This window comes from Cetorhinus maximus, chromosome 10, assembly GCF_964194155.1.
Source record: "Cetorhinus maximus chromosome 10, sCetMax3.hap1.1, whole genome shotgun sequence".
NCBI lineage: Eukaryota > Metazoa > Chordata > Chondrichthyes > Lamniformes > Cetorhinidae > Cetorhinus > Cetorhinus maximus.
In genome coordinates this window covers 77,154,344-77,182,035 of record NC_135888.1, presented here as the reverse complement: position 1 = coordinate 77,182,035, position 27,692 = coordinate 77,154,344, and the positions used below count along the sequence as shown (strand labels likewise).

Sequence of the window (27,692 nt, the reverse complement as noted above, 5' to 3'; positions counted from 1 at the left end):
AAAGATTCTGGCCTAATTACATGAAGCACACATAGGAACTACTGGTCAGCCACTGTCTGCTGTGACATCATTCCTGAGGCAGAACAAAATCACAATGAATGGAAATATTTCTCTATTTATGCTTTAGGGATTTTTGTTTGTAGTAGTGTTTTCTGGGGAAGCATGGTTTTGATTTGAGGATTGTAGTCCAAATATTATTGTTCATAGCCATTGAGAGGTTAGGTTTCTTACATTGCTCTGGTGTGTTAATTATATTTAAGAAACTATGTACACCAAGTTTTGTGAAATGAAAGCTATAATTTACTTAACAAGTGAGAGGATTTGTAGGCAATGTAGGTTATAGAATTGACATTGACCACTAGGCTCTGATATTTAGATCTTTATAATCTATTTCATTGCTATTGGACTAGCCCTGGTCTCAACAGGGTCCATGGACCCCAGTCTCTGTCAGTATCAGTTTAGCTCTACCCTCCAAAATTTTCTTTTTACATAATGCCTTTTGGGTACCTTGGCCCATTTTCTACATTAGAGGTGTGAGAAAAATCAGTTCCTAAGTAGAGTCAAAGATGTGTGGATTTTAGAAGGATTCTACACTGCATTACTTAGGAAATACAACACAGGAACAGGCCATTCGGCCCTACCTGCTCATACCGATGTTTACGTCCCACTGGAGTCTCCTCTCTTCTTTCCTCATCTAACTATCAACATAATCCTCTGTTCTCTTCTCCCTCATGCTTTTCTAGCTTCTGCAAAAATGCACCTGGCCTATTTGCTTTAGCCGTTTCCTGTGGTAGCAAGTTCCACATTTTCACTACGCTTAGATAAAGAAGCTTCTTCTGAATTCCCTATTTGATTTCTTGGTGACTTTCTTATATTCGTGGTCTCTTGTGGGGAAGTGCATAACTCAAAATTAGAGGTAATCTTCTGTCTGTATTTACCTCATCAAAACCTTTCATAATTTAAGATCTCTATTAAATCACCCCCTCAGCCTTTTTTTCAAGAGAAAAAAAATCCAGGCTGTTCATCCTCTCCTGATAGATATACACCAACATTTCTGGTAAATGGTTTTTGCATGCTCTTCGGTCTCTATCTTTTTTATTATGCGTCAACTAGAATTGTATGCTGCACTCTAGGTGTGGTCTAACCAAACACAATGCAACGTTAACATTTTCAATTCTATCCCTCTTGAAATAAAACCTAGTGTTAATTAATATTATAGTGTTCCCTCTATGCTGCACAGCTGCAACCTGAAAGTTTCAGTGCAGGCCCACACACACAAACAAATCACCTCCACACTGAAAGAAAACTTTAGAAGGTACATTGACTCCAGTTCTGTCCTTCACTGCTTGGCTAAATGGAATAAGAACACCTAGTGTCTGGTTTGCTTTTTATAATAGCCTTGTTGACCTGTGTAGTTACTTCTGTGATTTGTGTATTTTTTACTTCCAGATCCCTTTGCTCCTCTACCTCATTTAGATTCTTCTTTCATAATTAATATAGTACCATATTTTTATTGCCAATTGTAATGGTTTCCAGTTGTAACTTGTTGTAGCCCTCCTCCCTAATGACCATCTTCTCTTTTCCCCCACCCGAGCTCCCAGTTTGGCATCGTGCTCAAGTTTAGAACTTGTGATTTTGATTCCAAAGTTTAAATCATTAATATAAATTGTGAACAACAATATTCCCTGGACTGATTCTTGTGGAACTGCCTCTCACCTTTTGTGACTCTAAATAACTACCCTTTACCCATACTCTGTGCAGGTATGCTGTCTTTCTTGAAGCCAACTATATCCATTGTGCTACTTGTCCCCAACCCGGCATTCTGACTTTATTCATTAGTCTTATGTGGTACCTTATCGAAGGTCTTTTGAAAATCTAGTTAAATTGTATCCACTGCATTAACTATTGTCTAATTCTGTTACCTCTTGGTCAAGCAAGACTTTCCCTTTTGAAAGCCAAGCTGACTACTCATTAGTAGCTAATGCTCTAGACGTTTTTCTATTCTCCCCATTACTAGGACTAAGCTGATTGATCTAGAGTTTTCTAAACATGTTCTGTCTCCCTTCTTAAATATTGGTATAGGTTTTAAAGGAATAAAATGGAATAAGTGTGCAATGTTTTGGGTTCATTGTGACATTGATTTTTTTTTCATCTTCCTAATTTCACCAGAAAAGCAGTTAAAGGTTTTGAGGATTTCCCAATTAAATAAAATACATCTTAAAAGTGCTATATTTTCTAATATGAACATTTTTAGGTGAGACTGCAGCCCTGTAATTTTGTATTGTACTGGTTATCCTGTGCACCAACTCCAATTTTCACATTTTGGAACTCATTTTATGTACATAGTGTAACTGCGCATGATATTTATTTAATTACCAGAATTTGCTGCAGAGACACAGGTGATTTGACCCAGCAGGTTTGAGCTGGTATTGGTGCTCCACATGAACCTCCTCCCACTCTGCATCATCTATCATATGCGTGAACGTTTATTCATTTCTCACTTATGTACTTATCTAGCTTCCCTTTGAAGGCATTTATGCTCCTTGCCTTAGCCGCTATGTGGTAGAAAAGTCCACATCCTAACCACACACTGGAAAAGGATATCTCCATAATTTGGGTTTTTAGTATGATAGAGCACAGAAGAAGACCATGCGACCTATCATGCCTGTACTATCTTGTTGGTAGAGCTATCCAATTAATCTTACTCCTTTGCTCTTTCCCCATAGCCCTGCAACGTTTCTCCATCAGGTATTAATGAAATTCCCTTTTGAAAGTTACTATAAATGTGCTTCCACCGCCCCTTCAGGCAGCACGTTCCAGATCATTGACCTGAAACTTTAATTGTGTTTCTCTCTCCACAGATGCTGCCTATTATGCTGAGTATTTCCAGCATTTTCTGTTTTTACTTTGGATTTCCAGCAAAAGCACTATTTTGCTTTTGTTTCAGTGTACAATTCCTGGGTTATTACTTCAGTTTAAGGAGTGTAGAAGGAGAGGTACTGTGAGAAAAATGAAAAGGGATCATTTGCAAGGAAAACTGCACCTATTCACATTCTTTCCACTAGCCTGCAAAATATAAATCTGTACACCACAGGCACCAAGGTTAAAGTAATTAAAACTCTACAGGAAATCTTGGGGTCAAATTCAGAAATGTGCTAGAAAACTTCAATATTGTCACTCTCTTGTCAAAGTTAAATTGTGGGAGCTTGGGTTTAAAAATAAATAATTAAATCTTAGCCTTGATGAAGCCAGCCCAGAAGGTTCAACAAAGTTTGAGAAGCCTCTGTGGCAAGTAATTTGAAGAAAAGTAAAGCTTTATAATCGGTTTGAAATTCAAAGACAACAGCAGAAAAAGCAAGGAACTTTGTAACAATAGAAACAAACTTGGGAAGCAGTTCAAATTTGGAGCAGACCAGGAAGTTTTGGATAATGAAGGGAGGGTGGTTCAGTTGACAAACATTCTGAGGAAAGCAAAGCAACATTTGAGAACCATCCAACCCAATTGAAATTGAGACAAGGAGAAGAGAAAGAGACTGTAAAATTAAAAATGTGGCATTCGTTTCTTTATTTTGTATCTGGCATAGCATAGGTGTACCAAGTATATTTGTGGTGTGGCAGAGATCCATTAGTGATGACTCAATTAGAAGTTGCAACAATGCTTCCTTGTGGCAGGAAACTGGCAACTGCAGCATGATATGTAAATGAGATTTGGTTTTGCATTATATCATTGACAAAAGTATGAAATAATCTAGGCAATAGGTCGTGAGGGTAAAGGTGAACAGAGTATGCATGGCATAAGTAAAATTTTTAATAGATAAGTCAATTCTCTGTCTGAGTCAAGGCCAAGTGTAATCTTCATGTAAAATGGTGGGGGATGGGCAAGGGTGGGATAATTGGGCAGGCTGTGCAGAAGTTTTGTTTTTGAAGGAATGCATTGAGTTTATTTTCACAATACTTTTATTTAACTGTATGAAGATTGAGTCTGGACATAAAGCAATTGATATTGAAGTTGTCTAATTAAGAAAAAGACTTGTATTTGCATAGCACTTTGTCAGATCATCCTAAAGTGTTTTACAGCCAATGAAGTACTTTTGAAATGCAGTCATTGTTATAATGTAGGAAACACTGCAGCCAATTTGAGAACAGCAAGCTCTCACAAATGGCCAATGTGACGATGATCAGGAAATCTGTTTTTGTGATGCTGATTGAGAAATTAAATATTGGGCAGAACACTGAGGATAATTGTCCTGCTCTTCTAAATGGAAGGGAGGACTTTGCTAGAGGTTCAAAAAATAAAAATAGATTGACACCAAGATATGATTTCAAGATAAGCATTAGAACATAAAGAGAAGGCTGAAGTTCATTTGGAATGTGGCTTTTCCACAACTGTTGATTGATATTAATCTCCCTGTTCTACCCCAGGGGTCTGCAAATATAACACACTAATTTTTTTTAAAAATTAGTCAAAAACGCAATATCTTAAGAGCCACAATGCTGTTACTCACATGCCAATAATGAAAAATAAGACCGAGACACCTCAATTTCTATGCAGCATAATGCTCATAAATGCGTATGTATTAATATCAGTGAAAAAGCCAACAACATTTTAAAGATTTTGATGAGAAATTGCTAATTGACACTTTCCCAAAAGTACAATTTTAATAAAAGATGAAACGAGCCATTTCATTAACACCAATCCCTTCCTTGTTTCACAATCTCTTGAGCTGCCACAAAACTAGTAATATTGAGCTACCTGATGATTTCACCCAATAGCGAACGTGTTCCTAGGTTTCTTTGTTTTGTTCTTTTGGTTCCTGCAACCTTTCATTCGGGCTTCTCCAGATGGATAACTTCTGGCTAAGGCACTGTGATTTTTAGTAGAAAGCCTCTCGATTTGATTTCTTACTGGCAAATTTTTCATTGTAAATAAAACACACAGGAGGCCAGCCAAATTTCGGATGAATGCGAATGAACCAGTCCATTCATCTTGAAATTCTTGATCTTCCTCTTCAATTCTATTTTTTGTAGCCATTTCCAAAGCAAGGCAATTGGCTAATCAGCACCCTATTTGTTATGCATCCACCCAGTCAAGGAGACTAACCCATTAATACCAATCAATCAGGTTCTGAATATGGCAATCAATCAGTGCACCATTTTGAGCAGGCTTTTTAGGTAGACCAACCAGGGTCAGAGTGAGTGCGATGTTTTATTGATTAACCTGCTACCTGCATGTGATCCACATGATTGGATGCCAGGTAATAGTGCAGCATGATGCTTGTCCTGGTGAAGTATTTAATAGACAAAAATTTTTTGGCTGATTATTTTTTTGCATTGGGAGCACATTGGAGGAGAGTTATCTGAAAACTGGTTCAGTCAATATTTGAAAACTGCATTAGGATGTGCAACTGTAAGTTGCCAGTCCCTGTCCTAGCCAAAGTTAGTCCTGCACTCAAATTAAAAAATTATAATATTATTATCACATTGCTGCTTGTAGTAACTTCCTGTGTGCAAATTGGCTACTATGGTTCTTACATTGCAATGGTGACTACACTTCAATAGTTCTTAGCTGAGAAGTGTTTGGAGCATCCTGAGGCTATGAAAGGTACTATATAAATGCAAATCTTTCTTTCAACTATTCATCTTATTAAGAGCTTGGATGATGTGGTAGAAAGCCACATGTCCATATTTGTGAGTGACACAAAGATAGGTGGTATATAGCTGTGTAGAAGAAGCATAAAATTACAAAAGATGTTAAAACATTAAGTGAAAGGACAAAACTGTGACAAATGGATTTCAATGTAAGCAAATGTGAGGTCATCTACTTTGAACCTAAAAAGGATGGAACAGGGTACTTTATAAATGTAAAATGTTAAGAACAGTGCCATTCAAAGAGACCTTGGGACCCAGGTGCACAGTTCATTAAAATGTCACGAACAAGTCCAGAAAATAATCAAACAAGGTTTTGAGTACTAGCCTTTATATCTAGAGAACAAATTACATGGGAGTGAGAGTTATGCTTCAGCTGTACAAACCTTGGTTAGATCACATCCAGAGTACTGTGAGCAGTTCTGGGCACTGCACCCTAGGAAGGATATATTAGCCTTGCCAGGAGTGCAGTGTAGATTTACAAGAATGGGTTAAATTACCAAGAGATTAATCAAATTAGGGTTCTGTATCCTGGAATTTAGGAGGTCAAGGGGTGATCTGATCGAATTTTTCAAGCTATTAAGTGGAACAGATAGGGTAGATTGGGAGAAACTATTTCCACCAGTTAGAAAGTCTAGGACTTGGGGAGTATAATCAAAATGGTAGAGCCAGATATTCTGAGTGAAATACTTTCTTACATAGGTTTGGTAGAAGTTTGGAACCCTCTTCCACAAACAGCAATTGATGCGATATCAATTGTTAATTTAAATTTGAAATTGATAAACTGTTATTGGCCAAGTGCCTTTAGGGGTATGGGGCAAAGTTGGGTATATGGACTATGTTACAGATCAGCCATGATCCATTGAATGGCAGAACAGTCACGAGGAGCTAAATAGCCTACTCCTGTCCCTGTCTTCCTTAGTGTAACCTTGCATTTGTTTTCTCATTCTACTGCTCACTACTCTTAACCGTCGGCACTTTAGTTTTGTCTTCAGTTTGGTTGATTGTTTTTTCTTTTTGGGTTCAGCATGGTACTACTGTATATCAGGTTTTTTTCTAAACTGTTTTTAGTTTGTTTTTAAAACTTTGAACTCATTTATGATTTCTACATTTCCTTTCAGTTATTTAGGCCTCTGTCACCTTGTTCCTTCTCTATTCAATCCTGCCAGTTAGATTTTTTTTTGTCCATGACCTGATTGTCTTCTTGACTCCTCCACTTTTTTAGAATTAGGTCAGAAGTGGGATGTTCGCTGATCATTGCACAATGTTCGCCATTCGTAACTCCTCAGATACTGAAGCAGTCCATATCCAAATCCAGCAAGACCTGGGCAATATCCAGGCTGGGCTGACAAGTGGCAAGTAATATTTGTGCCACACAAATGCCAAGCAATGACCATTTCCAACAAGAGAGCATCTAACCACCGCCCATTGACATTCAATGGCATTTCCATTGCTAAATGCCCCACTATCAACGCCCTGAGGATTGCCATTGACCAGAAACTGAACTGGACCAGCCATATAAATACTGTGGCTACAAAAGCAGGTAAGAGGCTGGGAATTCTGCAGCGAGGAACTCACCTTCTGACTCCCCAGAGCCTGTCCACTGTCTACAAGGCACAAGCCAGGAGTGTGATGGAATACTGTCCACTTGGCTGGATGAGTGCAGCTCCACCAATATTTGAAGCTCTACACCATCCAGGAAAAGGCAGCCTGCATGAATGGCACCCCATCAACTCTGTCCACCACCGACGCACAATGGCAGCAGCATGTACCATCTACCAGATGCATTATAGCAACTCACCAATGTTACTCAACAGCACCTTCCAAACCCGCGACCTCTACCACCTCGAAAGACAAGGGCAGCAGGTGCATGGGAACACCACCACCTGCAAGTTCCCCTCCAAGCCACACACCATCCTGACTTGGAACTATATCGCCATTCTTTCACTGTCGCTGGGTCAAAATCCTGGAACACTTTCCCAAACAGTACTGTGGGTGTACCTACACCAAATTTACTGCAGCGGTTCAAGGCGACGGCTCACCACCACCTTCTCTAGGGCAATTGGGAATGGGCAGTAAAAATGCTGGCCAAGCCAGTGACTCCACGTCCCGTGAAAGAATTTTTTAAAAGTACATGGAATGGTTACAGCATGGAAGGAGGAAATTCAGCCCATTGTGTTCAGGCTGACACTTTGCAAGAACAATTCACCTAGTCACTTTTTCCTGCAGTCCTGCATGTTTTTTCTCTTTACATATTATCTAATTCCCTCTTGAAAGCCACAATTGAATCTGCCTCCATCACAATCTTGGGCAGTGCATCCAGATCCTAACTACTTGCTGCTTTAAAAAAATTTTATCCTCATATCACCATCGCCTTTTCTGCCAATCACCTGAAATCAATGTTCTCTGGTTCTCAATCCTTCTACCCATGGGAACAGTTTCCCCCTATCGACTTGGAGAAAATCACGCATGTGTGCAGCACAGAAAATAACACACACACTAACTCAAAGAAGGTTTAATATTGTGGGATCACTGGAAATGGAGTGATATGGCCGAGGCTGATTAGAGAGAGCAGGTCTTTGATCGTGCCATAGACACCACAAACGTGATTGCTATTCACAAATTCTAGTAGCTAAAAAACACACCACTATGTCCTCTGGTTTGACCTTCAGCAGTAGAATCTTTTGTTGTCTTGGAGTGATTTCCTTTAATCTTCCAACCATCCCCTACTTCAAGAGCCTCCTCAAATTTAACTTACTCAACTTTGTTCTCATAGAATCATGCAACACAATGAGATCATTCAGCCCATCATGTTGATATTGGTTCTTTGAAGTACTTTTGAATTGTAGTTATTTAATTAAGGAAACACAGTAGCTAATTTGTGCATACCAAGCTCCCGTAAACAACAATGAAATAAATGAACGGACCTGTTGTATGCGTTGGTTAAGGGATAATAATTGGTCAAGACGCTGGGAAAACTCTGTCCTTTTTTTGAATACTGCCGTTGGGTCTTTTGCAATAAATCTGACAGCGCTTTGCTTTAATATCGCATCTGACAGTATAGTAATGTCTCAATACTGCATTGAAGTGTCAAGTGTGCTCAAGTTTCTAGTGAGGGGCTTGAATTTACAACCTTCTGGATCTGAATTGAGAGTGCTACCACTGAGCCATAGCTGACAGTTGTTACAATTGAAATTGCTTCTACCACCTTTCAGGCAGTGCATTACAGATCATGAAACAAAAACAGAAAATACTGGAAAAGCTCAGCAGAGTCCAGAACTCTGAAGGGTCATACGGACTCGAAACATTAACTCTGTTTCTCTCTCCACAGATGGTGCTAGACCTGCTGAGTTTTTCCAGCATTTTCTGTTTTTGTTTTAGATTTCCAGCATCCATAGTATTTTGCTTTTATCTTAGCATTACAGTTCGTAACTTGTTTATGGTTACCACTCCTAACACTTAACCCACTGCTGCTACTTTCACTCCTCTTGTGCTATTTTTGCTGCTGTTACTGCTATACAAGGAAAGAAAGAACTTACTTTTATGAAATGCTATTGCAAATTTGGGTCTCCTGTAGATGCCTCTTGAGCTTAGTGGTATTACTTATTCCTGTAGGTGTGTCCTATACCCCTTTCATTCCAGAACAGACTTACACAGCTCAAAATCTACTGTACAGCAGCTTAACTCAGGTGTGTAACAATAGTACCCTATTGTGAGGTGAACTGAATATATATCTCTTTGCATAAGTCCATCATGGCCCTCTAGTCAATTTGAAGGCAGATCAAATAAAAAGCCTGGTAAGTCAGAAGTCATGCCAGATGTGACTAAGTTAAGTGGCTTTATTCACAGTAGGTTTAATAGTCATGATTGGACTTGCTTATTTTAATTGGTACGACTTGCCTTCATGTGATGCAAAATAAAAGAAGTGGCACTTGGCATAAACAAAATAACTATCAAGTGTTCTCTTACAGTCTGTTCTGCCTGGTTGAAGTTTGCCCTTGTACTTTTTTGTTTAAAAACCTGACTGATTTCACAGCTGTTTAGACATGGGTATCAGTGAGTGTTTTCTTTCTAATTATGTTTTTACCTCCCATGTTGTCAACTAGAAGGGAAAGTCTGCCAGACAATTTCAACCAGGTACCCAGGCCTGAAGACTTCCCAACCCAATGGGTGAGAGGTATTTACCAATTACTGAGACAGGCTAACTTTGTCGACTGTGTACAGACTTTGGAGAAAATGACTTCAAAATGTCTATTATATTAATCACCTTTCATTTTGATGTTTTGAAAAAACTTGTGTGAAGAACCTTTCTTAAGAATTTAAAGGCAACTCTTTTTAAATCCTATCTGCAGCTCAAGTGGTATTAATTTTCATTTTGAAATGATATTTGCCTTTCCTCTCCATAGGATATTCCAAAATGGATAAAATGCAGGGTTATACATGTTGTCATACATTTTTATTTATTAATGTGTAAAAGCATGAGTGAGCTTTTGCAGAAACACGACCAAAGGGGTAAGGACCTGAGTCCACACAGGTGTTCTTAAAATAGTGATTGGAAATGGAGGAAGCTGTCTTTGCAGCCAAAGGTTTCTCTTTTCCTTTGTCAAGGATGTGATTGCTTTATTTTGTGAATGTTTTTCAAGAGAGCTAAACACTGAAGTTTTTCTATTTTCATTGAAGTTTGAATCACTAGGCATGATTTGCATCGTAAGAAATGTTGGATAATTTTCCACAAACTAAAGATATGTTGAATGTAAGTTTGATGTAGAATCTCAATAATGTAGGCAATTATCCCTCAATAACACAACTACTCATTTGTCTTTATGAATTTATAATAAAGACACCTTGTAAAGCAGTATTTGGGTTTAGAATGAAATCATTTAGCTAACTTGTCCCTGATAATTTAAACCTGTATGGTGATATTTATGAGAATCAATTTGTTCTGACCAAGTCATTTTGGTTTCAGTGTGCTGGAAGACGGAAGAAGGTGATTCCAGTGAGGTTTGAGGTTGGAGACCTGGTTTGGGTGAAGTTTAGTAGACGTCCTTGGTGGCCTAGTGCTGTCTGTCTTGATCCTTTGCTGAAGATTCATTCCAAGATGAAAGGTAGGTATTTGAATACAAAATATTTTGAGAAAGAAATGTGAAGCTGGTTGTTGCTTAGCTATATGCTCCATGCACTGTTAATAGACTATGATCAGAAGCAGTAGACTGTGTGCCTCCTGAACTTTTTGAGGACCTACGTGTTCTCCTACATTCTTCTCCGCCTGCCCTAGTAGCTTTCTGTTTTAAAAACCTGACTGATTTCACGGCTGCTACTAGACAATGCCTTGCGTGCATGTTGTGCCAAATTATTTCCCCCATTTCCTCAATTGCTGGAGGAGTTCCTCAGAGCAGTGTTCTAGCCCCATCTATCTTCAGCTGCTACATCAATGATAATACTCTCCATAATAAGTGGGGATGTTCGCAGATAATTGCAGTGCACAGTTCCATTTGCAGTTCCTTTGGTGATAAAGCGGTCTGCCCTCCTGTGCTGCAAGATGTGGACATTACCCAGATTTGGACTGATAAGTGGCAAGTAACATTGTGCTACACAAGTGCCAACAATACCATCTTCAACAAGAAAGAGGCTAATGCCTTGACATTCTGTCATTGGACAATTCCCCACCATCAACAACTTGTGGTTCACCATTGCAGGAACTTAACTGGACCAGCCACAGAAATATTGTGGCTGCAAGGGCATCAGAAAAGTTGGTTATTCTGTGGTAAGGACTCGCCTCCTGACTTGTGAAAATCTATCCACTATCTACAATGCGCAAGTACAGATTGTGATTGAATACTCTTCACTTGGTTGAGTACATTTCCAGTTACATTTGAGAAGCTAGACAATGTTCAGGCCAAAGCATCTTCTACCTGGCAATGTGAAAAATTGCACAAATATGTCCTGTCCCTAAAAGCAGGACAATTCCAATCAGGTCAATTACCACTCCATCAGTCTACTCTCCATAATCAGGAAGGTATCAACAACATTGTTATCAAATGGCACTCACACAGCAATAACCTGCTCATTGATGCTTAGCTTGGTTCTAGGACCACTGCTCCTGACTTCATTTTACAGCCTTGGTCCTAACATGAACAAAAGAGCTCAACTCGAGCGGTGAGGTAGGAGTGACTGTCCTTGACATCAAGGTTGCATTTGGCTAAGTGTGGCATCAAGGTGCTTAGCAAAATTAAAGTTGTAGGAATTGGGGGGAACTCCTCCCCTGGCTGGAGGCCAGTCATCTCAGGACACTGCTGCAGGAATTCTGCAGAATAGTGCCTGAGGTCCAATCAACCACTGACCAGAAACTTAACTGGACAAGCTATATAAATATTGTGGCTACAAGAGCAGGTCAGACACTGGGAATTAGCAGTGAGCAACTCACCTCCAGTCTCCCCAAAGCCTGTCCACCATCTGCAAGGCATAAGTCTTGAGTGTGATGGAATACTCTAAACTTGCCTGGATCATTGCAGCTTCAGCAACACTCGAGAAGCTGGACATCATCCAGGACAAAGCAGTTGGCTTGATTAGCACTCGATTCACCATGTTGTACATTTACTCCATCCACCACAGGAGTACAATAGCAGCAGTGTGTACCATCTACAAGATGCACTGTAGCGACTCACCAAGGCTCCTTCAACAGCACCCTCTAAACCTTTGACTTATACCACCTAGAAGGGCAAGGGCAACAGATGCATAGGAACACCACTAGTGCAAGTTCCTTTCCAAGTTGCATACCACTGTTGCTGGGTCAAAATCCTGGAACTTCCTCTCTAACAATACTGTGGATGTACCTACACCACATGAACTGTAGTGATTCAAGAAAGCAGCTCAAGAGTTGGGCAACAAATGCTGACCTTACTGATGACACTCACTTCCCATAAAGAAATATTTTAAATGAAAATTTTGTGAATTAATTTTAAAAAGATATATCTATTTTCCTTAATGGTTATTCCACAATTAAGGATGCCAAATGACCTGCCTCCATGCTCCTGCCACTGCTGAATAAATGACCTTATGGTGTAGGTTAGCTGCATGTGATCCTTTTGTTTTTCCTAAGCTCTGTCTATCCATCATCTTGTGGTGCGCCAACTGAGATCAGAAACTTGCCATTTGGGGAAACGTACTCATTAGGGGAGTTTTAGTTATTCTTTTTGAAATGTGACATTTTGTTGGATCTGCTTAATGCTACAACATTGTAAAATCAAGTACATAGAAACATAATGAGACTAATTGGAAGGAACCTTCAATAATGCTGTTTATTTATATTTCTTTTTGTTGACTGTTTTGATGTCTATTTTTATTAGAGCCTAGCAGGAGGCCCTGCCGACAATATTACGTTCAGTTTTTTGGCATCGTTGTTGAGCATGCCTGGGTTGCATCTGCAGTGGTTGAGCCATTTGAAGGAAGACATCAGTATGAACTGCTGGTTCAAAGGAATGCCAAAAATGTGGAAACTGATGTGCAAAGAAACAAGGTGCTCTATATACTAAATCAGTTTTTCCATGTTATCTCACTTAAGTCAAACCTCAATAATAAAGATTGAAAGGCTTTAGATAAACTCTGAAACTGAAGAATAATTAATGTGCTATTGATGAACTAATTCTACAGTTAAACTCTTTATTCTCCACAATGGAAAGTTTCAAAAGCTGCTAACTAATAGTAATTTACATTTATATAGCGTTTCTAACAGAAAACAAAATTTGACATCAATCCAAGTAGGGAGATTTTAAGGAAGATAACTAATAGCTTGGTCAAAGAGATGGATTTTAAAGAGTGTCTTAAAGGAGGAAAGTGGAGAGGCAGAGTGGTTTAGGGAGAGAATTCTTGAGCTTAAGGTCCAGGCAGCTGAAGGCTTCCCAACCAAGGGTGGAGCAATTAAAGTTGAGGCTGGAATTGGAGGAATATGGATAGCTTTGAGGTTTTTGGGGTTGAAGGAGAATGCAGCGATAGGGAGGAGCCAGGTCTTGGATGGATTTGAAAACAAGGATAAGAATTTTAAAATTAAGGTGCTGTTTAACAGGAAGCCAGACCAGATCAACAAGCACAGGCGGTGGGTTAATGGCATTTGATGCAGGTTAGGACACAGTTGGAGAGTTTTGCATGGCTTCAAGACAGGAGTGCATTAGGCTGGTCAAAGTTTGTGGTAACAAAGGCATGGATGAGGGTTTTGGCAGCTGAAGAGTGGAGATGGGCGATCTAACATAAATGGAAAAGGGCAGTCTTAGTTATGACAGAGATATGTGGTTGAACGGTTGAAAAGCACTGAGGTTACCAACAGCCTGGTTCAGCCTCGAGCAGTTGCCAGGGAGAAGGGTGGAACTGATGGCAAGAGTTGGAAGTTTGTGTCGAGGACTGAAGAAAATGTTTTCAATCTTCCCAGTATTTAATTGGAGAAAATTTCTGCTCATCCAGGATGTTGGATAAGTGCTCTCACAATTGAGGCAATGAAGGGATCGAAAGAGGTGGTGGTGAGGAAGAGCTAGATGTTTCAGTGTGCATGTGGAAACTGATGTATGTTGTCACCAAGGGGTGGTATATAGATGAGATCTTGCAGGGGTCCAAAGATAGATCCATGGAAGACATCAGTGATAACTGGAAATGGCTTATTGGTAGTGTTTCTCTGGCTGTAATTGAATAAGAATGGAACCAGGCAAATGCTGTCCCACCCATGGCGGGCATCTGATGAACTGTTGAGATGTAAATAATTAATTGTGATTTTAATTTATTTAAAAATGCAGCTTATTTGTGAAACAAGAAAATAGGTCCTTTAATCTCACTTAATTGATATCTAATATGTTTTGCCAAAGTTCATTCTGAAATTCTCAGATTCCTAGCGGGGTCACTGGTACATTGGTACACTGGTACCTTTACTGTTCTTACCTTGTATTTACCTAATGGTAACTCCAGATTTGCTGAATAATTAAATCTGCCACATGCAAGTATAAGTTATAGCTTCAAATTCAGAGTTGGTATCTTTGCACAAGGTACTTTGCGTCTGTGAAATCTATGGTCTCATAATTGATACGGTGAAATCTTAATCTACTATGCAAAACAGTGGTTATAGATTCCACAGTGATTATTGTGACACTGCTTAACAGTAGTTAATTCAGATGCTGATTGAAGGTATTATAATAAGCATTTCACTCCATTCCATCTATAAATTAGAGTAATTGTTTTCTTTATGATGTAGGCTTTATGGTGACTGAAAGACTCCTTTTTCTTTGATCTAGATTTCTGTTAAAGTGCACACTCAGTGGGACGCTGGTATTGTTCAGGCAGAAGAAGCGCTTTCCATGTCTCTTGAGGACAGAATATCCAAATATTGCCTAATTAGCGAAGAAAGCTTTCTTCAAATGTCTGGGAAAGAAAAGCTTGACATTCAGTTTACTTCAAAACCCAAGGAGCTAAACCCTTCAGCTAACTCCAACAATCACTCCAGTGAGTTTGAAGACTGTCACGCCATGTCTGCAAACAGGGAAAGCAAGATGAATACCAACTCCTCAACTAGGTGTTCTTCTGACTGTAAAACAAGAAAAAGAGTGAGAAGTAAGCTCTTAAAGCCCAGAGTTCCTATCAAAGAATCTGCACACTGCACATACAACACAAACAGTACAGTAAATAATGTGCAGGTGAATTCTCCACCCCGTTTAAATGGTTTTGTAGAGACTTCGAATGAAATCGTCACTGGAATAGACAGTTCAACCCCGAAATCTAACTGTATAGTTGAAAGTTCTTCAGTGTATAATAATGTCATAAGTACGTCAGAGATTGTTTCAGCTGCAACTGCTGTACTAAATTGGTCAGATGAAGGAATTTCTAAAGAACCATTTAATGTAGGAAATGGTCCAACTTCAGTTGAATACAAGACAAAAGCTAGTTCTGAACATTATGGTGTCTGTAATGGGACTGGAACTCAGTTTGAAGTCAGCTGCCAGAACACACAGGTTTGTGCAACATTTAAACATTAGTACAGTACTAGTTAAGTAATGTTAACACATTTATCTCTTTGAGCATTTCTGCAAACCAGTCCCCTCATTTTCTGGGTGTGCTATACAGGCCATGAAAATTCCAACTTTAATCACTTGTCCTAGTAATACTAGACTACGAAGCCTTTCAGGCATGTTCTACCATTCACAAAAGCATGACTGGTTTGTCTCAACATCATCCACCTGCCTTGGCTTCATAATCCTTAGTACCCTTGGCTAGTAAAGATCTATCAACCTCGGGTTTAAATGCTTTTAATTGAGCTAGCATCTACTGCTTTTTGTGGCAGAGTATTCCACGTTTCTAAAACCCTTTGCATCAAGTGTTTCCTAACTCCTGTCTTCAAAGTCCTGTCTCTGATGTTAGGGTTATGTTCCCTTCTAGGCGCCCCTACAAGTGCAATAAGTTTTTCCCTGTCTACCGGATGAATTTCTTTCAAAATCCAAAAACCCTCAATCAAATTACCACTTAACCACCTATATTTCAAGGAATACCAACTGGGTTTATGTAATCTCTTCTCATAATTTAATCCTTGGTAAGATTCTGAAGAATCTGTGCTGCATTCCTTCCTTTGAGATGAGGTGCCCAGAGAGTACTCCAGATTTGGTGAAACCAGGCCTTTGTGTTGCTGTAGCAAAAAACCCTTTTGAGCAAAAATAATTTTTTGATCTAGAGTGGATGACCTCATCCTTGACTGCATTGAAATCAGTCTACCACAGTTTTCACCCCTCTATCAGTGTCATAGAATCATTTACAGTGTAGAAGAAGACCATTTGGCTCATGTCACTTTGTCACGTTATGCTCCTATCTGCGCTACTGACAATGCACCAGCCTTTGTGTCATTGGTAAACTTGGATATATGACTTGGTGTTGTGTTTTCTAAGTCATTAACATATACAGTGATAGTTGAGGCTCCAACATAGATCCTTTCAAGTAATTTTCTTCCAGTTTGAGTACAAAGTTTGTTCAGTCTGCTATTTTCAGCTAAAGCAATAATAAGGGTACTACAATTGTGCTCCAATTCCCTGGATTAAAGAAAGCAAATTGTCCCCGGTTTTTATTCCCTATCAACAAATAGCTATGTCTGTCAGAAATATGGACATGGGTGAGGATAAGGTTGTTAACTGTAAGGCTGTTTTAGTTGAACAGCCTCACACTCACTCATTATGTAGACTTGCACATGAACTATTCTAGTGCAGCTTTAACACTTGCATTTGCCCAACAATGTAGAAAATTGACCTGGCATGTCTTGTCCACAAAAAGTAGGACAGTATAACCCAGCCACTTACTCTCAATCATCAGCAATGTGAGGGAAGGAGTTGTGAGCAGTGCTGTCAAGCTGCACTGACTCACTCAACAATCTGTATGGTTTGGGTTCTGCCAGGACTACTTGGCTCCAGACTTCATTTCAGCCTTGGTCCAAATATAGACATAAGAGCTGAATTCCAGAGTTAAGGTGAGTGACTGCCTTTGACATCAAGGCAGCATTGACTCAATATGGAATCAAGGAGCTCTAATGGAAGTGAAGTCATTAAATAGGGGAAAACATTCCACTCGCTGGAATCCTACCTGGCACAAAGGAAGATGGCTGTGGTTGTTGGAGGCCAATAATTTCAACCTCAGGATATCGCTGCATGAGTTCCTCATGCAGTGTTCTAGTCCCAAGTACTTTCCCTTCATCATACAGTCAGAAATGTCCCTGCTTGCTGTGCCTTAGTACTGTCCCATTGAGGTCTACTTTTGCCTGATCGATACCTAACTCTTCATTTCACACCAAGAAAGAGCCTGACCACTTTCACAAGAACATAAGAAATGGGAACAGGAGTAGGCCATATAGCTGCATTGCTTTCAATAAGATCATGGCTGATCATCAACCTCAATTGCACTTTCCTGCTCTATCACCATATCTCTTTAATTCCCCATGAAATCAAAAATCTGTCTTGGAACTGAATATACTCAGTGAGCATACATGGCCCCCTAGGGTGGAGAATTCCAAAGATTCACAATGAATGATAACATTCCTCCTCATCTCAGTTCTATATGATTGACCACCATATCCTGAGACTATGCCCCCTTGTTCTAGACTCTCTAGCTAAGTAAAATGGCCTGTCAGCATTTTCCCTGTCCAGCTCCCTTGGAATCCTGTATGTTTCATTGAAACGATTTCTCATTCTTCTGAATTCCAGAAAGTATAGGCTCACTCTAATCAATGTCTTATCATAGAACAACCCTGCATCCCAGGAATCAATCTAGTGAACAGTACTCCAGATCTGTTCTCGCTAAAGCCCTGTACAATTGTAGCAAGGCTTCCTTTACTCTTGTACACTAACCCCATTGCATTTGTTTTCCTAATTGCTTGTAGAGTAACTACATGCTAACTTCCTGTTTCTTGTATGAGGACACCCAACTCACTCTAAACATCAACATTTGAAAGTTTCTCACTTGTTAAAAAAATGTTTTTTTATTCTTCGTACTAGGTGAATAACCTCACATTTCTCCACACTACGCTCCATCTGCCATGTTCTTACCCACTGACCTAATATATTTCCCTTTGCAGCCTCTTTGTGTCCTCCTCACAGCTTACTATCGCACCTAACTTTGTAACATGAGAAAACTTGCATACATTATTCTGGGTTTCTTCATCTAAGTCATTAATATCGATTGTAATAAATTGGCCCAAGTCCATACCCTTTTATCTTGTGCAATTACCTTTTATGTGGCACCTTACGGAATGCTTTTTGGAAGTCTAAATACACCAAGTCCATTGGTTGCTCTCCAGCTACCCAGCTGGTTACATACTCAAAAGATCTAATACGTTTGTCAATATTATTTCCCTTTCATAAAACTTCTTTGACTGCCTAATCATATGATTTTCTAAGGGCCTTGTTAATGGTAGTTCACGGGGGGAGCGGTAACTTTACTGGGCTAGTAATCCAGAGTCCTGGACTCATGCTCTAGAGGCACAAGTTTAAATTCAATTAAGTAGTAAATCTAGAATATTTTTAAAAAGCTAGTAATTAATGCTGATTATGAAATTACCAGACTGTTGTAAAAATCTTTCTGGTTCACTGCTGCCCACAGCAATGTGGTCGATTCTTAACTGCTCTCTCAGATGGGCTAGCAAGTCACCCAGTTGCATCAAAGCACTACAGAAAAGTTTAAAAAAGAATAGAACCAGACGGACCACCCAGCATTGAACTCGCCACCAGAAAAGACAAAGGCACACTTTGCAAACTTGACTGCAAAATTCTTTTCTCTTTCATCTGGAGACTTGTGCCAAAATTTGGAGAGCTGTCTCATAGATTAGTCAAGTAGCATCCTCACATGTGAATCATACTCGCATAATCATATCTTACTGCCAATATCCTAGACTCCTCCATCACAATGTCTTGACCCACCAGTAGGGAAGATCCGCCGGAGGTGGCAGCCCAGTATCATACAATTGGGAAGGATTGGCCCAGGGAGTCCTCAACATTGACTATGGACTCCATGAAGTTTCACAGCATCAGAGTAAACACTGACAAGGATACCTCCTATTGATTACCACCTACTGCCCTCCCACATCTGATTAATTAGTGCTCTTCCTTATTAAAAATCACTTGGAAGCAGCACTGAGGGAAGCGAGCGAACAGAATGTGCTCTGAGTAGAGGACTTCAGTATTGGAAAATTACAACCAAAACATTCACTATTTCTGCAGCTATCTCTTTTAGAAACCTAGGATGTAGGCTTTCAGGTCCAGGGTATTTGTTTTAGTCCCATTACTTTCTTAGTACTTCTCTGCTGGTCCTCACTCTCATTAGCTCCTTGGGCCCCACTTGTGTTTACTGTGAAGGCATACAAAATATTTGTTCAACACTTTTGCCATTTCTATATTCCCCATTACAATTTCTCCTTTCTCAGCCTCAAAGGGCCCAACTTTTCATTTTGCTACAGTTTTCATTTTTATATACTTATAGAAGGTCTTCCCTTGACATCTAGTGGCAATATCATTACTGAATACCATGCCATCAATATCCATGGTACTAATGAGCGTCTGGATTCTGCAATTCATTTGGTGTTGCTTAATGCTGCCTATGCAAATATCGAATGGTATTATGTATCAAAACCTTTTAATTTGTTCAGTTTTGATCACCTACTTTTGCTTTTTCTGAAGCCTTTACTCCTGGGTTAGCATCAGCTTTAATCCTGTTGTACAGAGATACCCTGGCTTTAAAATCTGCACCCCCGCCCCCCCTCACTTTGTTTCATTGAAGGATATGCAAGGCATCCTGAGGTACTGTGTCAGTGGATTATTTTCTACCATAGAAAGATTCCAATATGGTCGTCATCATGCTTTCTCCATTTGACCCCACCACTGGAATATTACAGGCCTCTTTCAGTATTGTGACCAGGTGCAGAGCAAGTACTCTGCAGTGATTAAACTTAGCATGTTGGCTATACATTCTGAATCAGCTTGTTTATTCTTTTGGCAAATGTGGCTATCCAAAAATAGATCTTGGGGAATTTTTGCTGGAGGAAATTGAACAACAGAGCTGTAGCCCTTGATATCCTAAAAAGTAACTTTCCGGAATTAGAAATTTCTGACTTTCGCCCTCATTTCCATTATAGAAAAGATATCTCAAAACAGATTCTCAGAATTTGCCCATGGACAATAGGGAACTGATAGAGATCTGCAGGTCATTAAATTCCTGTTTGCCTGGTGCTGGTCATACCACATAGTATATTTTCTTGAGAGCTGTGGATTCTATATTTGTTCCAGGTTTTTATTTGCTGACATATTCTTTACATTGTTGCATGCTAATCATTTTTGGCAGTGGTTAAATAATTTTCTTGGACAAGTTACAACAGGACTCTTTGAAAGGGTGCCCTTTCAGTATTTGCAAGGGGTCCTGTGTGCATGCTTGAGAACCACTTTAGAAGGTGAGGAATGGATGAGCCAGTTATTATTGTAATTAAATTTTAAAAAGGGCGGGGGGGCGGTGGAACTTGCTTTTGGACCCTTAAACATACAAGTTGAGGATGAGAAAAGGCATTTGGTCTATTAAACTCAGACTCCGATATTTCACCTCGCACCACCGAGCATGCAGTAATTGCACTACCTAACCAGGTAGACTGTTCCCAATGTCATACTTAGTAAATGACTTATTTTCTGAGATGGTTACTTAGTAAATTTATTTTGATTTTAAATTTTCACCATGTTAAATTTTTGGCATTTTATTCTACAGGTTTGACTGATCCTCATTTACTTTTATCTGTCATTTTAATACTTTTATAGATCCTTCTAGTTAATATGTGGAATTTTTGCTTCCCTAAACTTTCCTTGTAACACATACCTTTCATATGTGGGAATCATCTTTGTTTTTTGCATTCCACTATGTATCCCTTTTGTACACCAGAACTGCACAAAGTGTTCCAAGTGAAGTCTGACCAATGCATTATAAAACCTTTGCATAATCTCTCTGGATTTGTATGCTATTATTCCGATTAGAGATTCCAACATTTTATTGACTTTTTAAAATTCTCATTCCAGTCTTGACATTGAAGATTCTTTTCACAGTCCCTCTGCTAATTATGCTCCTTTCATTGAATACTTGTGTCTTCATTTTGTTCTTCCAAAATGCGACAGTTTCCTTACTTCCATTAAATTTAGTTTGTCATTGAACTATTGAATAGCATAAATTCCACTATAAACAATAACTATATTCTGTCTTTCCTAAACTTGGTACTTTTGGTGTCTACAAATTGAACACTAAGGACAGAATCTTCCGGTCAGTGGGCGGGGACGGGGCCCACTCGCCAACGCATAAAATGATGCGGGATGATGTCGGTTGGAACTCCGGACGTCACCCCGCGTCATTTCCATTTTCAGGTCGGCAGGGGCACAGCCGAGTCAGCTGCGCGCCCGCTGGCCTGTCAATGGCCTATTGAGGACATTGAGAAACTAATTAAAATCATTAATGGACCTGCTTAAGGTTGGTGGGCAGGCCGGGAGCCCTGGCAGGCTTCAGAAAAAGCATGAAACCTCATCCACGGGCAAAGCGGTCACCCAGTCTGCGTTTGGTCTCCAATGTAGAGGAGACTGGGTGACTGCTTTGCGGAACACCTTTGGTCTATCCGCAAACATGACCCAGACCTCCCTGTTGCTTGCCATTTCAACACACCACCCTGCTCTCATGCCCACATGTCTGTCCTTGGCCTGCTGCAATGTTCCAGTGAAGCTCAATGCACACTGGAGGAACAGCACCTCATCTTCCGACTAGGCACTTTGCAGCCTTCCAGATTTAACATTGAGTTCAACAACTTCAGATCATGAACTCTCTCCTCCATCCCCACCCCCTTTCTGATCCCCCTTTTTCCAATAATTTATATTTTTTAAATATATTTTTCTTTTCCCACCTATTTCCATTATTTTTAAATGTATTTCCATCCATTGTTTCATCTCCACCCTTTAACCTACTTCGATCCCTTCCCCCCACCCCACCCCCACTAGGACTATCTGTTACTTACTCGTCCTGCTTTCTACCCTTAATGTCACCATTAGCACATTTTTTAGCTAATATCACCACCGTTAACACCCCTTTGTCCTTTTGTCTATGACATCTTTGGCAATCTCTCCTTTGCCTCCACCTATCACTGGCCCTCTACCCAGCTTTGCCTGTCCCACCCCCCCTCAACCAGCTTATACTTCACTTAATTTCTTATTCCCTCAATTCTGATGAAGAGTCAAATGGACTCGAAATGTTAACTGTATTCCTCTCCATAGATGCTGTCAGACCTGCTGAGTTTTTCCAAGTACTTTTGTTTTTGTTTCAGATTTCTAGCATCCGCAGTATTTTGCTTTTATCTTAGTGTTTCTTTAAAGGGATATTTGTATTGACCTCTTCAAAAGAGTCTGAGCAATATATTTATCTCTCTATTTATTATCTGTAATAGTGAGCCTATAGCATTGGGCATATTGAGCAGGAATACCACAGGGTATCATAAGAAATAGGAGCGGGAGTAGGCCATAAGACTATAAGACATAGGAGCAGAAATTAGGCCATTCGGCCCATCGAGTCTGCTCCGCCATTCACTCATGGATTATAAGTTTCTCAACCCCATTCTCCCGCCTTCTCCCCGGAACCTCCATTCTACCGCCTTCTCCCCGGAACCTTTGATCCCCTTACCAATCAAGAACCTATCTATCTCGGTCTTAAATACACTCAATGACCTGGCCTCCACAGCCTTCTGTGGCAATGAATTCCATAGATTCACCACTCTCTGGCTAAAGAACTTTCTCCTCATCTCTGTTCTAAAAGGTCTTCCCTTTACTCTGAGGCTGTGCCCTCGGGTCCTAGTCTCTCCTAATAATAGTCTCTCCTACTAATGGAAACATCTTCCCCATGTCCACTCTATCTAGGCCTTTCAGTATTCAGGCCCATCAAGCCTGCTCTGCCATTCAGTAAGATAATGGCTGATCCGATTGTGCTCTTAATTCTACTTGCCTGACTGCCTTCCCCTGCTCTTCGCCATACACCCCCATCCTCCCTCACTCCCTTGTAGATCAAAAATCTGTCCGGCTCAGCCTTGAATATACTCAATAATCCAGCCTCCGCTGTTGTCTGTGGAAAAGAATTCCAAAGACAAAATTACTCTCTGAGAGAAGATATAAATGTCAGATCCTAGCATTAGCCTATGCTGACAAATGGACACCACAGGCCAGCATCTCTGTGGCAGAGGAGTATAAATTCAGCCTGCTGTCAGTTACTGTAATGGTTCCCTGTATCTTCTTTGCCTTTCCTTGTCACCACCCCACTCCCCCCACCCCTCAGGCATTTTAACCCTTTTGCCTAGCCTTTGCTCCCTCCGTCTCCCACCAAGACCCGGCCAACTGCTCCATTACTTCACTGCCTCTGACAGTTGTCATTCCCCACACCTCAGTTGATATTGCTACTATAAGCAACATTGTAGTGCTCTAATGTACTTTTTTTGAGAGGTACTTTCCAGTCGTTCAGAAAAAAATTGGTGTATTTACATTGTATATAGATGTTGCTTAGTGCAGCATTCATGGATTCTTTGGCATAGATGTTAGACAAAATGGTTGTTTTCCAGTGTCCTGTATATAACTGATTTAGGAGAAATGAGAGGGACCGTATCACATCCTGATTGTAAAGGAATAAACTAGTTTGTGCACTTTTGACACATTAGTTATGGCCATTTTATTTTATTTTAATGTCTGTCAAAGCACACAAATGGAAAGATTGATGTATATAGGCATTGTTTTGGAGGTAAGGCAACTCTTCAGTTCTGCACTGAAGGGCATGTTCTCTACTCATGCTGCTATTTCTCACTATATAGCTGTTGCTTGTGCTGCATTCTCTCTTGATATGAGTTCATCTCTTGCTGCTCTTAAGCCTGTGGATGTCCTGATCAGGGTTCAAAATAAACAGTTTGGGGGAGGGGGAGCGTGTGGACAGTGGGCGAATTCTCCCTTGAAAGCCCCAAAAAAGCTGAGGAAAATTCAGTCACGGGTGTGAGCAATAAGCGAACATGAAGCTACTTAAGTTCAGGAGCTATTGTGTGGGGGGAAAATGTAGTTGATGCTACTGTAATGAACATGGTTAATTTGATAATTTAATACTGAATAGTTTTATTTCATAAAGATTTGCATTTATGCCTTGACACAAGCGTGTCTCAAAAGTGTTTCAAGTACTGTGAATTATTTGAGATACAGTGACTATGTTGGAGACAAACATGCAACCATTTTGCATATACTGTGATCCCAAACAGCACTGAACAACTTGCATTTTTATAGTGCTTTTTATGTTCTTAGGGCACCTCAAAGTGCATTACAGTCAATGATGTACTTTGGAAGTGTAGCCACAGTTGTAATGAAGGAAATGTAATTTTTTAAATTCTTTTTTGGGATGTGGGTATTGCTGGCAAGGCCAGCATTTGGTGCCCTACCTATTTGCCCGTGAACTGAGTGGCTTGCTGGGACATTTCAGTTAAGACTCAACCATCTTGCTGTGGGCCTGGTCACTTGTAGGGCAGACTGAGTAAAGATGGCAGATTTCCTTCCCTGAAGGGCATTAGTGAACCAGATGGGTTTTTACAACAATCTATGATAGCTTCGTGGTCAAGACTGACTTTATAATTCTAGATTTATTAACAGAATTTAAATTCCACCAGCTGGCATTGTAGGATTTGAAGCCATGTCCTCAGAGCATTATCCTGGGTCTCTGGTCTATTGACATTACCATTACATCACCATCTCCCTGTTGAAATTATGTAAACGATCAATTAATTTAGGCGTATCCAGGACTAGGGATTTTTTAATCTAAAAATTACAACCGGATCTTCCAGGAGTGAAATTAGGAAACACTTGTGCACAAAGGGTGGTAGAAATTTGGAACTCTCTTCCACAAACAGCCATTGATGCTAGATCAATAGCAATGCTATATCAATTGTTAAATTTAAATCTGAGTTGCAGTAAAATCGGTAGTAACTGCCTGGTCATAATCTTCCAGCTTTGTGCATATGCGATAAAATCGCATTAGCTGTGACCTAGCAAGTTCTGGAGGATGTGTTTAGGATGATAACTTTTTATACATACAATTATTTTGAAAAAATACTTTGTTGCTAGCTTATGCCTATTGTCAACTTAAATACTGTGCTGCCTAAGAAATTAATGCTTTCCTTGTGTGTTGTGACTTGAAGTTTAATGGAGGGATGATGATTATTGACGAACATACAAATTAGGAGCAGGAGTAGGCTATTCGGCCCCTCGAGCCTTCTCCGCTATTCAGTGAGATCATGGCTGATCTAGTTGTAACCTCAACTCTCCACATTCCCGCCTACCTCCATAACCTTGCTTATCAAGAGTCTACCTAGCTCTGCCTTAAAAATGTACAAAGACTCTGCTTCCACTGCCTTTTGAGGAAGAGAGTTCCAAAGACTCATGACCCTCAGAGAGAAAGATTCTCCTCATCTCTGTCTTAAATGAGCGACCCCTTATTTTTAAACTGTGACCCTTAGTTCTAGATTCTCCCACAAGAGGAAACTTGCTCTCCACATCCACCCTGTCAAGATCCCTCAGGATATTATGATTCAATCAGGTCGCCTCTTATTTTAAACTCAAATGGATACAAGCCTAACCTGTCCAACCTTTCTTCATGAGACAACCCACCCCTTCTTGGTATTAGTATAGTAAATCTTCTCTGAACTGCTTCCAACACATTAAATCCTTCCTTAAATAAGTAGACCAATACTGTACACAGTACTCCAGATGTTGTCTCACCAGTGCCAAGGTGAGGTACCTGACAAGCTAATGGCACTAAAGGCAGATGAGATGCCAGGACCTGATGGTCTGCATCCAAGGGTTTTAAAGGAAGTGGCTGCAGAGATAGTGGAGGCATTGGTCGAAATATTCCAGAACTCACTGGATTCCGGGAGGGTCCCAGCAGATTGGAAAACCGCTAATGCGACACCCTTGTTCAAAGCAGGAAACTATTGACCAGTCAGCCTAACATCTGTCATTGGGAAAATGCTAGCGTCCATTATTAAGGAAGAAATAGGACATTTAGATAAACTTAACGCAATCAAACGGAGTCACCGTGGCTTTATGAAAGAGAAATCATGTTTGACAAATTAGCTAGAGTTCTTTGCGGATACAAGAAGCAGAGTTGATAAAGGGGAACCGGTAGATGTAGGGTATTTGGATTTCCAGAAGGCATTCGATAAAGTGCCACACAAAAGGTTATTGCACATGTTAGGAGCTCACGGTATTGGGGGTAATGTATTAGCATGGACTGAGAATTGGACAGAAGACAGAGTCGTAATTAATGGATCTTTTTCAGGTTGGAAAGACGTAACTAGTGAAATGCCACAAGGATCAGTCCTCGGGCGTCAATTACTTACTATCTATATTAATGACTTGGAGGAGGGAACAGAGTGTAATGTATCCAAATTTGCTGATGCTACAAAAACAGTTGGGAGGGCATGTTGTGATGAGGACATAAGGAATTTGCAAGGGGATATAGATAGGTTGAGTGAGCGGCCTCAAACTTGGCAGATGGAGTTTAATGTAGGAAAGTGTGAGGTCATGCACTTTGGTAAGAAGAATCAAAAGGCAGACTATTATTTAAATGGAGAGAGACTTCAAAAAAGTGCAGCACAGAGGGATCTGAGTGTTCTTGTGCATGAAACACAAAAAGTTAGAATGCAGGTGCAGCAAGTAATTAAGAAGGCAATTGGAATTTTGGCTTGTATTGCAAGGGAGTTGGAGTTTAAAAATAGGGAAGTCTTGTTACAACTGTATAGGGCGTTGGTGAGGCTGCACCTGGAGTACTGTGTACAGTTTTGGTCCCCATATTTAAGAAAGGATATATTGGCATTGGAGGCAGTTCAAAAAGAGATTCACTAGGCTGTTTCCTGGGATGAAGGGATTGACTTATCAAGAACGGCTAAACAGGTTAGGCCTTTATTCATTATAGTTTCGAAGAATGAGGGGTGATCTTATTGAAATGTACAAGATTCTGAGAGGGCTTGACAGGGTAGATATTGAGAAGATGTTTCCACTAGTGGGGGAGTCTCGAACTAGGGGACATAGTTACAGAATAAGGGGACATCCATTTAAAACTGAGATGCGAAGGACTTTCTTCTCTGAGGGCAGTGAACGTCTGGAATTCTGTACCCCAGAGAGTTGTGGAGGCTAGATCACAAAGTATTTAAAGAGGAGTTGGATAGATTTTTGAAACATCGGGGAGTTGAGGGCTATGAGGAGCTGGCATGAAAGAGGAGTTGAAGCCTGGGGCAAAGCAGCCATGATCTTATTGAATGGCGGGGCAGGCTTGAGGGGCCGAATGGCCCACTCCTATCTTTTATGTTCTGTACAACTGAAACATAATCCTCCTATTTTTGTAATCAATTCTCCTCGCAATAAACGAGAACATTCTATTTGCTTTCCTAATTAATTTTTGTACCTGCGTACTAGCCTTTTGTGATCCATGCACTAGCAACCATACCATTGGTCCCTTCA

General features: G+C 40.1%; 1 protein-coding gene across 1 annotated transcript in view; it reads left to right on the top strand.

Moving 5' to 3' along the window:
- LOC144685771 (uncharacterized) overlaps positions 1-27,692 on the top strand; it is a 219,738-nt gene that overhangs the window by 49,844 nt on the left and 142,202 nt on the right. The window contains exons 6-8 of the mRNA XM_078550630.1: positions 10,613-10,751; positions 12,993-13,162; positions 14,919-15,632. Of these exons, the coding sequence (XP_078406756.1) occupies positions 10,613-10,751; positions 12,993-13,162; positions 14,919-15,632 (1,023 nt within the window). The remainder of the gene's footprint in view (positions 1-10,612; positions 10,752-12,992; positions 13,163-14,918; positions 15,633-27,692) is intronic.